The 15157-nt window shown below is 33.3% G+C and overlaps 2 protein-coding genes across 2 annotated transcripts; one reads left to right on the top strand and one right to left on the bottom strand.

The window, feature by feature from the left end:
* Window positions 1–8520: 8520 nt before the first annotated feature.
* LOC120203051 lies at window positions 8521–9228 on the bottom strand. The gene is made up of 2 exons (XM_039203419.1): window positions 9122–9228; window positions 8521–9079 (listed from the first exon to the last, which is right to left on the bottom strand). Exons 1-2 carry the CDS (start codon window positions 9226–9228, stop codon window positions 8521–8523), a joined length of 666 nt encoding a protein of 221 aa, XP_039059350.1.
* A 4082-nt stretch (window positions 9229–13310) lies between these two features.
* On the top strand, window positions 13311–14655 carry LOC120203069 (transcription factor bHLH96-like). The gene is made up of 2 exons (XM_039203433.1): window positions 13311–14049; window positions 14143–14655. The coding sequence occupies exons 1-2, from the start codon at window positions 13522–13524 to the stop codon at window positions 14608–14610; spliced, it is 996 nt and encodes a 331-aa protein (XP_039059364.1). The 5' UTR covers window positions 13311–13521; the 3' UTR covers window positions 14611–14655.
* Window positions 14656–15157: the final 502 nt, after the last annotated feature.

Genomic DNA, 15157 nt, shown 5'->3' on the forward strand with positions numbered 1-15157 from the left:
TCTCAATTTCAAATTCAGCAATCTTCTGAATGACATAATGGATTTAATCCTGACAAAGAAAATGATCAATATGGAAGAAGTACAATGATGTTTCTCTACTTGAGACAATATCACAGTATAACCAGAGTGCAAGTGGTGACTTGTTCATTCCCATAATACATCTTAATGCGACTTATAGCTTTGTGATGTAATCTTCTAGAGAACAAGGATTGATGGCTGGGGAAAATAATTTGTCTGGTGATGCTTATCGCCCTCAACATGAGATAAGTGATAATCTTTCTTGATGAATTGCTAATAATGTCACAAGAGAGCGTCATGAGTTCAATTCCCCAAACTTTCCGACTTCTCAGACCACTTGATTTCAAGAATGCTTCATCATTTTGGTCTGACTTATTCTTTCTACAATAGATGTAGAATAGGCAACAATCTGCTTTAAGGACCTTCCTCATTTGAGACTGTCTTGTTTGAAAAATGTTTTTCCTCCTTTCTTTATCGAATAATGAAAGAATTTTGTAAAATGTTGCCTATCACAGGTTCACAATAAAATCAAATCATAAGCATGAATTCAAAGAATATCAAAAGAATTAACAACTCTTTAAAATTTAAGAATTATAGCTCTTTGACAAATATCAAAATTTGGATTGGTTTCAGGATGGCCTTCCTATTTTCTATGGTTACATCTATTTAAGATGTCACTCATCTCTCGCTCTTTGTGAACTTTGTCACATGTCTCACTTTGAGGACTTGGTATTTTAACCGGATACATATAAAATGACACAACTAGGATTGCCAATTACTAGACCTTCTAGAGTCCTTCCATTTCAATTCTCTGGAATCTTTTATTTAGACTCATCTAATCAAAGTAGTGCGAAAATATCGGTCTAAAAATGAAATTTCTGAGTGCTTGTGTGAAGTTGACTATAACAGGTGTTTCGTAACTCCCTTAGTCCATTTGTTAACACATTTGCCATTTTGGCTAGCTGAATTCAGTTTTATTGTATATAATAATATAATCACCTTTATCAGGTTAATTGAAACTTATCCATAAAGCCGGGGCGATTAACCAATTGCTCTAGAGGGACAGTTTTATTGCATATAATAGTATAAATAGATTAGCTGAATATTATCCATAAAGCCGGGGCGATTAACCATTTGCTCTAGAGGGACAGTTTGAGCATAACAGACTAATTGAATATTATCCATAAAGCCGAGGCTAGTAACCAATTGCTTTAGGGGGATAACTCAAGCTTTATTGTATATAATAATATAACATGGGTATCCAAATCCAATTTCTTAAGCTTGTTAAGAAGAATCTGCAATAGTCTAGGTGTTTTGGTGGAATTCAGAAAATCTCTTAGTTAGAGTTCAATTCCCAAGCAACTGACTTAAACTAGATTTACCTATTTGTAAAAAATTATGTTCATCATCGAACATCATCAATAGAAAAATATTCTAATCGGTTTTGTAATGTAATACATCAACGATGCCCCATGTTGTACGCTCCTATATAAATACCAAGCCTTTTTGTATTTCTTTCAATAGGAGTAGGCTATCTCATATTTCTAATAGGATAGTGTTTGGGTGTATTTCTTTTGAGGTAAGGTCAATGGTCCTTGTTTTTCTGGTTTTCAATCCTGATATTCTGTCAAAGATTATAACTCTAATCATGAAGAGCTTTTTAATCCAGTTGATATTCAAAGAACTGCAAGATTGCAAAATTGACTCAATGCTCATAACCATAATAAGCAACACAAATTTATTTATTGCACAAAAGGCGGAGAAAAGAACAAAAAAAGTTTAAACATGATGTTGAAAATAGAAAAGTAATACAATGGTAGATAACAACTTCCACTTGTTTATTTAGCCTATCCCAACATTCCAGTAATGTTGGGTGTGTAATTGGCCCAAGATTTTCCTCATTCCCCCCCCCATTTCTTGATCATCTTTTGTGTCAACTTCTTTGGGTAAGCCTTCAGATACACAACTCTTTGCTTTATTCTGAGCAGTCTCCATCATCATCTTTTTCTTCTCTGGCTGGTAATTGAGCTCATTTTTGGATTCAGAACAACTTTTACTAAGGATGATAGCCTTGTCCTGATTCTGAACACATATTGTGGCTGTAATTGGAGTAATATTCACCAGACTCTTTGTATCCAGACTCTTTTCACTGGTCTTTAAAAAAATTTGATATAGGCGTTTGAGGTTTCTTCAGAGTTTCATCTTTCCCATTCATTCTTAAACCTGTGGGTCAGTCTCGAATTACCTCTCATTTTACTTTTTATCATTTATAATCAGAGAAGTATTGAGAATTGAACGTTTTATCTTTGGCTCAAGTACTTTGTTTTCTTCGTTTTCTACGACATGTACTTTACTTGTTTTGATACTACCAACTCCATTTTGATGTTTAATTCTCGATTGTTTGACCAAAACAGACTGATCATCCACCTCTATGATTCCTTGAACTAAAAGGTCTTGAACTCATTGTTTAAAGCGACCACAATTTTCAATGGAGTATCCTTGGGCTCCAGCGTGATAATCACAAGAGAGTTTCTCATTATACCAACTCGGGTATGGAAGAAACAAAGGCTTAGCTCGACATGGAGTAATAATCTGGGCTTTGAGTAACTCAAGATATAACTTGCTGCATGAAACTAAAGGAAACTTAGGTAGAATTTCCCCTTGACATCATTGCCTCCTTACAATTGCTTACTTTGCTTTCTTGAATACCATGTGAATGATGATCAAAATGTTTGCTTTGAATGTTTGACTCTTGAACATCATGAGACGGATAGTAATTCAAAAATTTCTCTTTCTCGACCAGTTTTGAGCTTTTTAGGATCTTAGGTTTCCTATCTTCAAAACATAGCAATCCTTCTGTTATAAGATCTTGGACCTTTAAATTCACAATCCTACAATTCTCCGTAGAGTGGCTAAACTCTCCAGAATGATAATTGCATGAATTCTTGACACCCTGCCAATCTTGAAGCAAATAGGTATTAGGCCTTGGAGGAATTAGTGTTATGAGGTCATTTTCATAAAGAAATGGTAATTAATCTGAATATGAGATTGGAATTGGAATGAGAGGTATCATTTTCTTTTTGCCTTTCTTAGCTTTCTTCAATGGCTTTTGAACCTCTTCTATGCTTCACTTTAGCTTGATCTTTGTCGCCTTTTCTGGGAGCTTTATTGGATTTCCATATCTCTTGACGAGTTCTTGGTCATTTGTTTCTATTTCATCAGCTACATCATTCATAATCCCATTTAAATCTTTCACAACAGGATCCTCTAAGGATTTCTCTCCATAGATCACAATACTCACCATATCCATTAGTTTTGTCATTTGCTCTTTTGAATTATCTTGGAATTTTTTTGCTTGATCCATTTGTTCACCTTGGAACTTTTTTACTTGATCAATCATATCTTGTTGAGTCTTGATAAGTTGCTCTTGTAGTTTCTCGATTCTACCAACCCTTGCTAAAATCTCATTCATAGCTATTATCCCTCTTTAGGAAGACCAAGTTAGCTCTACTTTGATTTTAAAAATTCTGTCATGGAATTCTCCACGAATTATTCCACGTTGTCATGATTGAATGTATGTAAAATAGTTTGAAATAAAATGTAATTATGCAAAGATGCAAATGCAAAAATGAAAATGTAAATACAAACGTAAAAATGAAAAAAAATGCAAAATGCAAATGCAAATGTAAATATGTGAATGTAACAATAAAAATGCAAATTGTACCATACAAAAGTAAACATATAAATGAAAATGCAAAGATGCAAAGTGCAATGTATGTATGAAAAGGTGTTACTCAAGAGTGATCATCTTAGAACATATTTCATTGAACAAAAAAGTTTCTATGCATCAAACAAAACTTTTACATATAGGAGACAACTTTCAATTCTAACTTCAACAAAACTTTACATATAGGGGATAACTTTCCTTCCTAACTTCTCTAAAGCCAAGTTAGTTTCCATTCATGCTCAAAAGTTGAGTTATCAGTCTGCTTCAATTCCTTGTAAAGTTAGCTAAGTCTATCATTTTATCGGCCATATTGTTTGTCGGGACTGCGGCTTCTTCCATGCCATTCTCTTTTTTCTTCATCTTCTGAGTTAATTCTCGGAGTTTCTCATTTTCCCTGGTAAGAGAACCTTTATGTTCAAGAAGTTTTTGGACAAGATCTACGTATATGTTGCAGTTCTTTTTCAGCTTGGTGACCCCTGTTATACACTCTCCTAGGGTGTTTCCTATGCCAGCATTTTGAAAAGCTTGATTGATCTTTTGGAAATCTTCATGCATGGTTTCCACTTCTGTGCTCAATTTCTTGTTTTGGTCATTCAAGTCCTTCAAATAACATGCTTGAGCTTCATAAAAACCTCCTCTACTCTGAATGCCCTGACTGATACTCTTACCATAGACTGCTTTTGGTATCAATCTGGCAGGATCTTTGTGGAGTACTTTTGGTATTAATATAGTAGGAACTCTGTGTGCATTGCTCGCTTCCATCCTCGGAGTTTCCTCAGGATGTCTTTCCTTGGCCGCAACATATTTTTTTTGATCATAAAACTTTTTGTCCATTTACGATTTCTTTCCAATTTGATGAACAGTCTTTCAAGTCAACACCTTTTGATTATGCCATGATCATGCAATGCAAACAAAAGAAATCCATGCAAACAAGTTAGAGCAAAATAAAATGAGAAAGGAAAATAAATTGGTTAGTACCAATTAATAGAAATAAAAATTCTATCTATCAAGGTATAAATCCTAACCACATGCTTTCTAGTTCCATGCTTTGTTTGGAAAAATTAACCTAACTGCAAGATTTCTAGTACGCATGCATTTATTTAGGAAAAAGAAAATAAAATAAATTAAAAGCTAAAGCTTATTTCTCCTTTGTGTACACCTACGGACAGAGATTCAGTACAGTCTTAGATCAGGAGAATTTCTAAGGTTTATTATATGCAGGGTTTCAGTTCTAAGAGTAAAGGAACTCGAATTGTCCTTGTTAGTGCCTCCTTGGGCTGCTAACCCTCTATCCTAGTCCATCACAGACTAAAGTGGATTGAGTTCAATTAGAGGGGATACACTTCTCTATGCCTGACACGGAGAATAAATTCTCACGAAGACATAGAACATATGAATCCCGAAAGCTACTTGCTAGGTCTGACACGAAGAATAAATTCTCACGAAGACGTCGCTTTCACTCCCACTTAAAAGGGACAAATCTCAAGTATAGAGATTATGTTTATGCGATGCAAGTGTTGTATGTGAGGAGAAATGTTCAAACCTCTAACAAATAAATAATAAAATTTAATATTTGAAAATAAAGCATTAATTAAAATAACATATAAATATTATGAAAATAATAAGTATATATATATAATTTTTGAAAAGAAATAATTAAAAATTAAATATATGAATTTTTAATTTTCTAATTGATAGAGACAATTAATAATTGGTTTTAAAGTTTGACCAGTCCCCAGTGGAGTCGCCAAGCTGTCGTAACCGGCTTTCGCCTGGGCACGAAATTTTTACTCGGCGGGAAAAGTGATGTGAATAAATGGTTTTTAAAATGTTTTGGGAGTCGCCATCGGCCTTTTGGGTCAGGTAGGTCGAATACCTAAAAATTATCTTTTAAAAGAGTTTTTAAGAAAACATCAATTAAAAGATAAACTGATCTTCTTTTTAACCAAAGATTCGTTCTTTTTAATAATAAAAAGGGATTCGTGGTCGATTACGTTTAGGGAATGATTAGCACCCCTATAACTCCCAAAATTTGGTACTCATTAATTATAAATTGTGTCTTTTATTAGAATTTTAATTATTCAAAAATATACTTAATTCATAATTCTATTATTTCAAATTTATTAGTATAATTTTAAGAAAATATTTATATTTTTATAAATAAGATATTTATTTACTTAGAAATATCAGGAAAATGACTTCTAGGTGCTTTAAGACAGCCCATTTCTTAATATTAAAAAATAAATAAATATTAATAAAACATTTCTCTAAAAATAATTAAAATAAATTAATATATATAATTTATAAAAATAAAATATTTATTTATTTAAAAATATCAGAAAATGGACATCCAGATGCTTTAAGACTACCCTTTCTTAATATTGAAAAATAAATATATATTTAAAATATGATTATTTTCTTAAAAGTAATTTATAAAATTAAATTTATAAATAGGATTTTAATAGAAACAAATAAAATAAATAAATAAATACTACTTATTATATATTTATATGACTAACTAATAATAACATAATAATTAAAGTAATAATTTAAACTTATTGAAATTGAAATAATAATAATATAAATTAAATTGCAATTAAATAGTGACTGAAATAAATAAAATAAAAATAATAGGAATAAAATGTAAAATATTAAAATTTACAGCCCTTATTCGAAGTATTATGAAAATATAATTACTAATAGTGTAATTAACCCTAATTATTAATTGGTGATTGACATAAATATTAATTAAATTATGGGGGACTAAATAAGGTATTTGACCTTACATGTATATATACATATATATAAATAGTGATAAAAATATAAAAATTAAGGGACATTATTCGAAATATCATAAAGCATAAATATTATCAGTGTAATTTAACCTATATAATTATACGGGATTAAAATTAAATTTGTTTAAAATTAAAAGGATTAATCATGATATTTTACCTTAAAAGTATATATTAATTTAGTGACTAAAATATAATAAATTAAAATTTAAATGCAAAATTAATATGCTCAGAAATGAATTTCAGTGACTAAAATGAAAGGAAATAGAAATTAGCATGCAAAAATCGAAATAAAATAAATAAATAAATAATCGATGACTAAACTGTAAATAGACTTCTAAATTAGAGGGATTATTTCATGATTAACCCTTAAAATAAATGAACAAAATAAGAAGGTCCTAAAAACCAGTGACCTTATGTGTAGTTTACCCAAATAATAAAATGATAACAACTCTCACTTTTTTTTCCTTTCCAGTAACGTGTCCCTTCTTTTTCATTTTTCTCCATTAACACTCTCCTTTCTCTCTTCTTCTTTCAACTCAGTAACTCAAAGCTCTCTTCTCCTTGGCTCGGTCGAGAGCCATTCAACGCCTAGGCCTTGACACCGACCACCGTAAATCGGTGGCCAAACACTCTTCTGATTATCCCACACAAAACCCGAACCTACAAATTTATCCTTAAAAAATTTTAAATCCCGATTTGGGATTAAACTACAAAAAACGAGACTAAAAATCTCAAGCCTTTCTCCGATTCTTCAACCGACGTTTCTCCGGCAACCTAGACTCCGACGAAGAACTATGAACGAGGTAAAATCGTTCCTTTATATTTCTGTTTTTTTCTTACTGATTTTTTTTATTTCGAAAAAAATAAAATATGAAATACCAAACTGAAAAATAAAGACCAAATGTAAAAATAACCTTTGTTGTATTTTTGTTTCTGATTTTCTTTGTATTGTTCTTGATTCCTCCGTCCCAATTCCCAATTTACACATTGTTATGGGGTTTTTATAGCCCCAGTTTATATGTAAAAAATAAAGATTTACATTATGTTATTTTTTGTGATGATGGGTTGATTCAGGACGTGGAGCAAGGGAGGCCGTGGGAGCTACCGACGACGTGAAAGTTGCTGAAACGTGGAGGGACACTGTTATGGTGTTGGAAGCTACTGGAACACTGTTGTGGTGGAGGGACAGCTGTTCTGGGCTTGTGGACTCTGCTGGAGCTGCAACGTGGAGATGGCTACTGTCAAGGTAAAAATGGCGATTACAAGTTTGATGTTTCACATTAACTGAACCTTGATGGGAAGTAGGCGGAACCTCACGAGCATTGGCTTCCTCATTGAACGCAACCACTTGGTGGAGGTTAGAGTCTAAGGAAGTTTGCATTTGTTGTCCATCCAGACCTAAGGCGTTTTTGAAGATGGGGTTAGTATTTGAAATATATCGAGAAACATTAACACTTACCACTTCGGATTGATTTAAATCAAGTCTACTTGAATAGCCAAAATTTTGCATGTGCACGTTGGAGCTATCGTCATGCAACATGGAGTCTACGTGTTAAATCACATTATTATCATTCATGGTTTACACTGAAGCCAAACGAAAAGTAGGCTCCACTGAACCAGTCTGCTTTGATTTAGGGGCTGTAGAATTATTTTTTGATTTCCTATGGGTTGGTGTCACGCAATCATGATTGCCAGCTAAGGGTTGAGCGTGTAACCTAGTGTTATTGTTGGTTGCGAGGAAGGGATTAGTGCGTTCAAAATGGATATTTCCCCCCAAGATATTAATAGCATTGGATGTGAAAAGGTAATTAAGATTCAATTCTCCATTTCGAGCACGGGTAAAAAGAGAATCTTTCTCATTTCTGAGAGAGTTGCCATTTAAAAACTCAAACCTTGATCCGACTTCCGTATGTTTCATGATTTGCTCTGTTTTTTTGTTGTTGAATTTTACTGACGTCTGCGCCGTCGTTCAAGTATCATTCACGGGTTATAATGGCTAGATTCTGACAAATTCACATTGTTAACATGTTGTTCTTCAATCTGAAGCGTTGAATTGGAACCTTCCACCGCTTTATTGCTATGGCCAGAATTTTGGATAGCACCATGTTGGCACTGATTAGACTGATGAGTCTCATAAAATGTTTCTTTTAAGTGACCAAAGCGCCCATATGAAAAACAAACATTGGGAAGATTTTCATACTCCACAACCTGAATCTTCTCACCAACGACCACTTTGGAAATTAGCGGCCTCATGAGATCCACGTAGACAACAACTCTGGCAAACTTTCGCCTATGGCTGGTGTCACGGTGAAAGTCTAATCGAGTCATCTTGCCTACGAGACTACCGATATTACTAAGAATCTTCTTGTTGTACAAATACTCTGGTAAGTCAGGAAAACGAATCCAAGCGATTACCGCTGTTGGATAAGGTTGTGATGTGCTAAAGTTCATCGACCAAGGCTGTACGGTGAGATATTGCCCAAAAATAATCCAAAGACCCTCAGCCAAGACCTTGATGTAATCCTCGACATTCTGAAATCTAACGAGGAAATAGCCACTCTAGATATCCATGAGAGTGAACGGTTTGGTCGGCTTCCACAGAGCATGGGTTTCATTGGTAAGAGCATTCAAACCAATGTTTCTTCCTAAAAGTTTCAGTAAAACCGTGTGAGCCATACTCTCTTCCATCTGTTTATACGCTCGATCAGAAAACTGAATGGGCGACTGACCAAAACGCGTACCTTTGATGATATCTGTAGATAGTGGTTTTTATCCGGAGTTTTATTTATCTATTTATTATTATTATTATTATTATTAAATAATTAATTTCATTTGCAGGGCAACAAATACAACAAGCCCAACTCAGCAGGCCCAACCGTTTTGGCCCGAACCAAACAAATATAACTGGCCCAAGAACCGAGGCCAAATACAGCTAGGCCCAATGCACTAACCCAAACCAATTAGGGTTGTTGAAACCCTAATCACCCGGTACCATCGCCGTAGTCTGTTAATGCCTTCTACCGCCGCCACTGTTCTGGTCGTTTGCTCTCTTCATCCAACAGCTGCCATTCCACCGCCCGGACGTCATCATCTCAGCTAACAGTGACAACTCAAATCACCAAGTCAACAAACCCATTAGAAAACTCAAGAAAAATCCCGAAAATCAGGGAAAATTAATAGAGGCATAGGGGAATCATTTCCCTCTTTTTTCTAGCTTTAGCTAAGCAGATCAAGTATAAAAACCAGAGAACAAAAGAGAGGTAGCATTCGGTTTTCAGAAGAAAAAACAGAGAGAAAAAAGAAAAAAGAACGAAAAAGAAAACAAACAAACCAAAAAAAACGTACCTTTGGCTAGATCCGACCGTAGTTCGCCTCACCGGAGTCATTAATCCTTGTTATCGAAGGTAAATCTTCGATCTTTTGGGTTTTTGGGTCTCGGGTTTTAGGCTTTAGGGGTGGGTAGTTTAAAATTGGTTTTTTTAAGGGTTAGGGTAAATAGAAAGTGTTAAGGAGTGAGAGATGACCAAATCAGGGCTCTACGCGGTGGTGGCTACGGTGATTTATGGCCAACAAAGGATTTTCCCATAAAACAAAGAAGAAAAAAAGAGAGAAAATGAGAGAAAGGGGAAGGAGGTCGAGCGACTGAAAAGAAAATTGGGAAAATGGGTTGACCAAAAACATATAATAGGGATTTATCCCCCCAAAACAACGTAGTTTTGAGGGGGGTTACGTTTCACCTGTTAGCGCATAGGTAAACTACATGGAGATCCCTTTGGGGTTTAGAAAATTTGATTTAGTCACTGATTAAGAGGTTTTAATTTTGTGTTTTAGGCTCTTTACTTTATGGATTTATGTTTTAGTCACTGAATGTATAATTAAAGTTATTTGGGAAAATTATTTAAATGAGCCTTTAAATTTGTAATGTTGTAATTTTAATCCATTGTTATATGTTATGAAAGTTTCTGATTTTGCCCCTATGTTCAGTGCGTATTATTTTGGTCACCATAAGCTATGCATTTTTTATTTCTTTAATTTTGGCATGCAATTTTGAATTATTTCATTTTGGTCCAAAAGGTATGGGTTTATTCACTATCAGTGCTTATAATATTTGATTCTTATATTATCTTCTTTATTATTTAGTTAATTTGAAATAGTGCCTTAATCTCTTGTTAGTCTTATAGTTTAATCTCTAAAGTTATCATACTTATTATTTTAATCATGTATTAACGTGTTTGTAAAATTCTTGCTGAATTGAAATATTTTCCAATATTATTTTATACGAGGAATTTAGGATAACATCCCTTAACTAATAAGTAGTGTGTCTCTCATAATTGCTCGAATAAAATAATATCTATTATTTTAAAATGATTTTGTTTTTTTCTTTTTTATTTTATATATTTGTTATATTTAAAAAAAATTAGGGTAATATTATTTTGTACAATGAATTTATAAAAATACCTCCTTAACTTACTAGAAAGGTATTTTCGATGATTGTTCGTATAAAATCATCTCTTTTAATTTTTCTAAAAGTATCACAATTTAAATGTATATTCAAATTTGCTACTTTCAATATTTAAATGACGTATAATCGATTAGGTACCGATTTCAGGTTTTGTGGAGTGTTAATTTCCCCACCTGTAATCAACTCTCGAACTCTTTTTCAAAATGAATTTCTGGTTAAACGCATATTACTTTTGATCTTTTAAAATTATTTTTCTTCAAATTATTTTAAAAGATAATTTTTTTGTATTCGACCTACCTAACCCAAAGGTCGATACGGCTCCGAATTTATTTATTTTTGCATTTATTTTAAAATCCGATATTTTCCATCGCTCGTAGGGCCTCCAGAATTTTCGTTCATATTATCTGCAGTCGGAGGGCCAGCTAGAGCCGAATCGTAGGAGGTCACGGGAGGCAATGGATCATCCATGATCATCTCAGTATCTTGGACAGAAACCTCCTCCTCCGGGGGCTTAAAGCGAACTTTTTTGGTGGCATCGAGTTGCTCCGGTGGGTCGCGAAAGGAGAGCATCTGTTAAGTTTTTCTTCTGGTCAGACAATATTATTGTTTAAGCAACACACATAAAAGAAATTGTTTTAAATTAATTTTTTAACAGTAAAAATTCAGGTATCTTATCGTGTTCACATGTCGTGTAAACACGTATCTAATAATCTAAATATTACTTTAGTCATTCAGTTATTGTTTTTAAAATTATATTATAATTACTTTAGACTAATTTAAAAAGGCTAGAGTCATAACTTATTTTTATTGATTGAAAAATTAATAGATGTTTACAAAATAATTGAACCGAGAAAATTGAAAGTGATCAAGATTTAATTTTATTTATTTTAAAATTAATAGGAATTGAAAGAACAATTAAATCATAAAAGGTTGGAGACCAAGACCCTTCCACGTTCAAGGTAACTTTTGTTTAAACACAATTATGTTTAGTTTGGAATTTTAGATGATTATGAGAAATTGAAATATTAATTACATAAAATTTCTTATAGATTACTATAAAACATATAAAAACAATAAAAACACAAGAACTGTAAGAATTATTACATGTATTCATGCAAGATCACGTGGTCTCATGCATTCACCTGAGAAAAGCTAAGCTGCTTTTTCTTTGCAGTTTCTTAATAGATCTTCATCATCAGGATCTTCTCTGGGTTATCATCAGCTTTTTTTTCCCTGTAAATCTTTCTCAATTGAACGTACAAGTGTCGCCGATCACATTATTATCAATGAAAATTCAGTCATATCTATTTACAGACCTCTCTTTTGTTTGGTTCATAAGAAAAAGTTATTTACTCGATATCCGTATCATATATTATCAATATACACAAAATGGATATAATTATATGATTTGAGATTATACTGTCCATACAGAAGAATTAGACATTTGATAATTTAAGTTTTTTTAAATTTTATTTTATTTTTTAAAATTTAAATATTTAATTAGTTTTTTTATTTTTTAAAATTTAATAATTTAAATCCTCCTTAATCCGGATTTTCTCTGTAAAAATATAGGAGGAGTAATATTTTTTTATGGAAAATTATTGGATTGGACAATTTCCTTCCATATTTGTACACCTTTACTCAGTAAATTCAAAAAAACTTAAGTTTTGGTCACTTATGTTTTCGATTTATTAAATTTTTGTCACTTATATAATTGATTGTTACATTTTGGTCACTGAACCATTAACTCCCATTAGTTTGATGATGTGGCACGTTACTCAAAAGTGGTTAATTTTTAATTTTACTCCTGAAATTTATATAAAATACTAGTTAGACCTTAAACTTTAGATGAAGTTCACTTTACCCCCTAAAATTTAGATAAAAATCATTTTATTTCATTTTGTCAAAATTTAGGGCCAAATTGATATTTTATCTAAAGTTTAGGGGACAAAGTGATACTTCATCTAAAGCTTAAGGGTAAAATTAAAATTTAACTATTTTTGACTAATGTACCACCTCACCAAACTAATGGGAGTTAACGACTTAGTGATCAAAATGTAGCAATTAATTACATAAGTGGTCAAAATTTCATAAATAGATAAGTGGCAAAATTTTAAATGTTTTGAATTTGGTGAACAAAAATGTACAAGTATGAAAGTAAATTGACCAATTTAGTAGTTATCCTTTTTATTTTTATCCGTAAGCAATACTTGTTTATATGAGAATATTTTATTTTTGGAATAATACGTACACAAAAAAATGTAATTTATAATAATTATTAAGTGTTGTTTTAGTTTTTGAGGACAATCCTGAAAAGCATTGGTGTCTGTCTTTCTTGAAGTGCCATAAGAGAATCTTTCTCTGGTCCAGCGACTGGTCTTCAATGTAACCTCACGTGCAGCATGCTGTAGTTTTTTGTTCTCTTTTGCTTTTATTTTATTCATTTCTTCTTATGATTTCACCTCTTTCTTTCATGGCGGATTACATGATAAAAGGGAGACTTTGTTTGAGCCTTTTGAATGCCTACCCTCTTTCATCTTCCATTTCAGATTCCCTTTTATTCTGTCTTTTCAATCATGGCGTTAGAGGCTGTAGTTTACCCCCAAGACCCGTTTACTAGTTACATTTCCGACGATTTCTCCACCGTGGGTGGCGGGTCCTACGGCGGTGGGAGCTACGACTTCTGTTTAAAGAATGAAGATAAAGCTTTTCTGGGAAATTTTGACAACAGTGCAAATTGGGACTCTTCCTCCACTAAATCAATCATGCAACATGCAAAGGATCAATGGGATCCTTATTCTTCTCCCGAAACTTGCACCGTTGATCTATCTCTCCCTGCAGCTGGAATAATATTCCCTCCGGTATCAGCAACAGCGACGACGACGATTAATCGACGGAAACGCCAACGAACAGGGAGCAGCAAGAACAAAGAAGAGCTAGAGAATCAGAGAATGACTCATATTACAGTTGAACGTAATCGCCGGAAACAAATGAATGAGTACCTGTCTGTGCTCAAATCCTTGATGCCATCTTCTTATGTTCAAAGGGTTAGTTTGTTAACTAAATCTCTCTCTTTTACATAACTTAATCATGTTTGAAGATGAATTAAGCCCTAACGAAGTAACAATTTTTTCTCCCAGGGCGATCAAGCATCGATAATCGGCGGAGCCATCGATTTCGTTAAGGAATTAGAGCAGCAGTTGCATTCCATGGAAGCTGAAAAGAGGACGACAACTCAACAACAACCAGAACACAATGGCTGTCATTCTTTGCCGTTTGCCGACTTCTTCTCCTTCCCACAATTCTCGGCCACCGAAGCCGCAGCCACGGTGGAAAGCATGGCGGAGATAGAAGTGACAATGGCGGAGACACATGCAAATGTGAAGATACTGTCGAAGAAACGACCCAGACAGCTTCTGAAACTGGTTGCTGGATTACAAGGCCTACGGCTCGCCGTTCTCCACCTCAACGTGACGACGATGAACGAAATGTGTTTGTATTCGATTAGTGTGAAGGTGGAGGAAGGTTGCCATTTGAACACTGTGGATGAAATTGCTGCAGCTGTTAATCAAATGCTACGAAGAATCCAAGAAGAAGCTGCTTTTTAGCTAAATTGGGATGGATTAATTTTATGGCTCCTTTGCCATCAAACTTGTTAAAGTTTCAAATTGTTCTTGTAATATGGAGACATACAATCTAGTGTTTACAGTGTTTTTATTTTTTCTGAAAATGCCGGCGATCTTGATAACTACATTGTTACAGTAGCGTTTTGGTTAAACTTTCAATATCAAATAAGACACTTAAAAACAGGGATATTCCCACATCTCCCGGTTGGTTTTTTTTCTCAATTAAAAATTAATTACTACTATTTAATTTATTGATCAATTAATCCAAATCGATACTGCTGAGATGAGGAAGACCTTTCCAACCCAATTTACTCCATTCGTAAACGTTAAGATTCGAACCCTTGACATTACTTGACAAACCAACTAATTGTTGGTCGGTTAGTTTTCTTTTAACATGATAACTTTGTTTTCTTTTTCTTTTAACAAACCAAAGTCACATCTTAATCTTAGGGATGTTAAAAAAAATACTTGATTCGTGATATTCAATTCATCTATAGAACAAATCAACTTTTTTTCAGAAAAAAGTACA

This window comes from Hibiscus syriacus, unplaced genomic scaffold (assembly GCF_006381635.1).
Source record: "Hibiscus syriacus cultivar Baekdansim isolate YM2019G1 unplaced genomic scaffold, ASM638163v2 tig00009023_pilon, whole genome shotgun sequence".
In the NCBI taxonomy this organism is placed as follows: Eukaryota; Viridiplantae; Streptophyta; class Magnoliopsida; order Malvales; family Malvaceae; genus Hibiscus; species Hibiscus syriacus.

Excerpts from the sequence above, each read along its gene's own strand:
- LOC120203051 (XM_039203419.1), bottom strand. The coding sequence starts at position 9,228 with ATGGAAGAGAGTATGGCTCACACGGTTTTACTGAAACTTTTAGGAAGA. Across the intron at positions 9,080-9,121 it reads CTGTGGAAGCCGACCAAACC|ATTTCAGAATGTCGAGGATT; the intron begins GTTCACTCTCAT and ends TTTCCTCGTTAG.
- LOC120203069 (XM_039203433.1), top strand. The coding sequence starts at position 13,522 with ATGCCTACCCTCTTTCATCTTCCATTTCAGATTCCCTTTTATTCTGTC. Across the intron at positions 14,050-14,142 it reads CATCTTCTTATGTTCAAAGG|GGCGATCAAGCATCGATAAT; the intron begins GTTAGTTTGTTA and ends TTTTTCTCCCAG.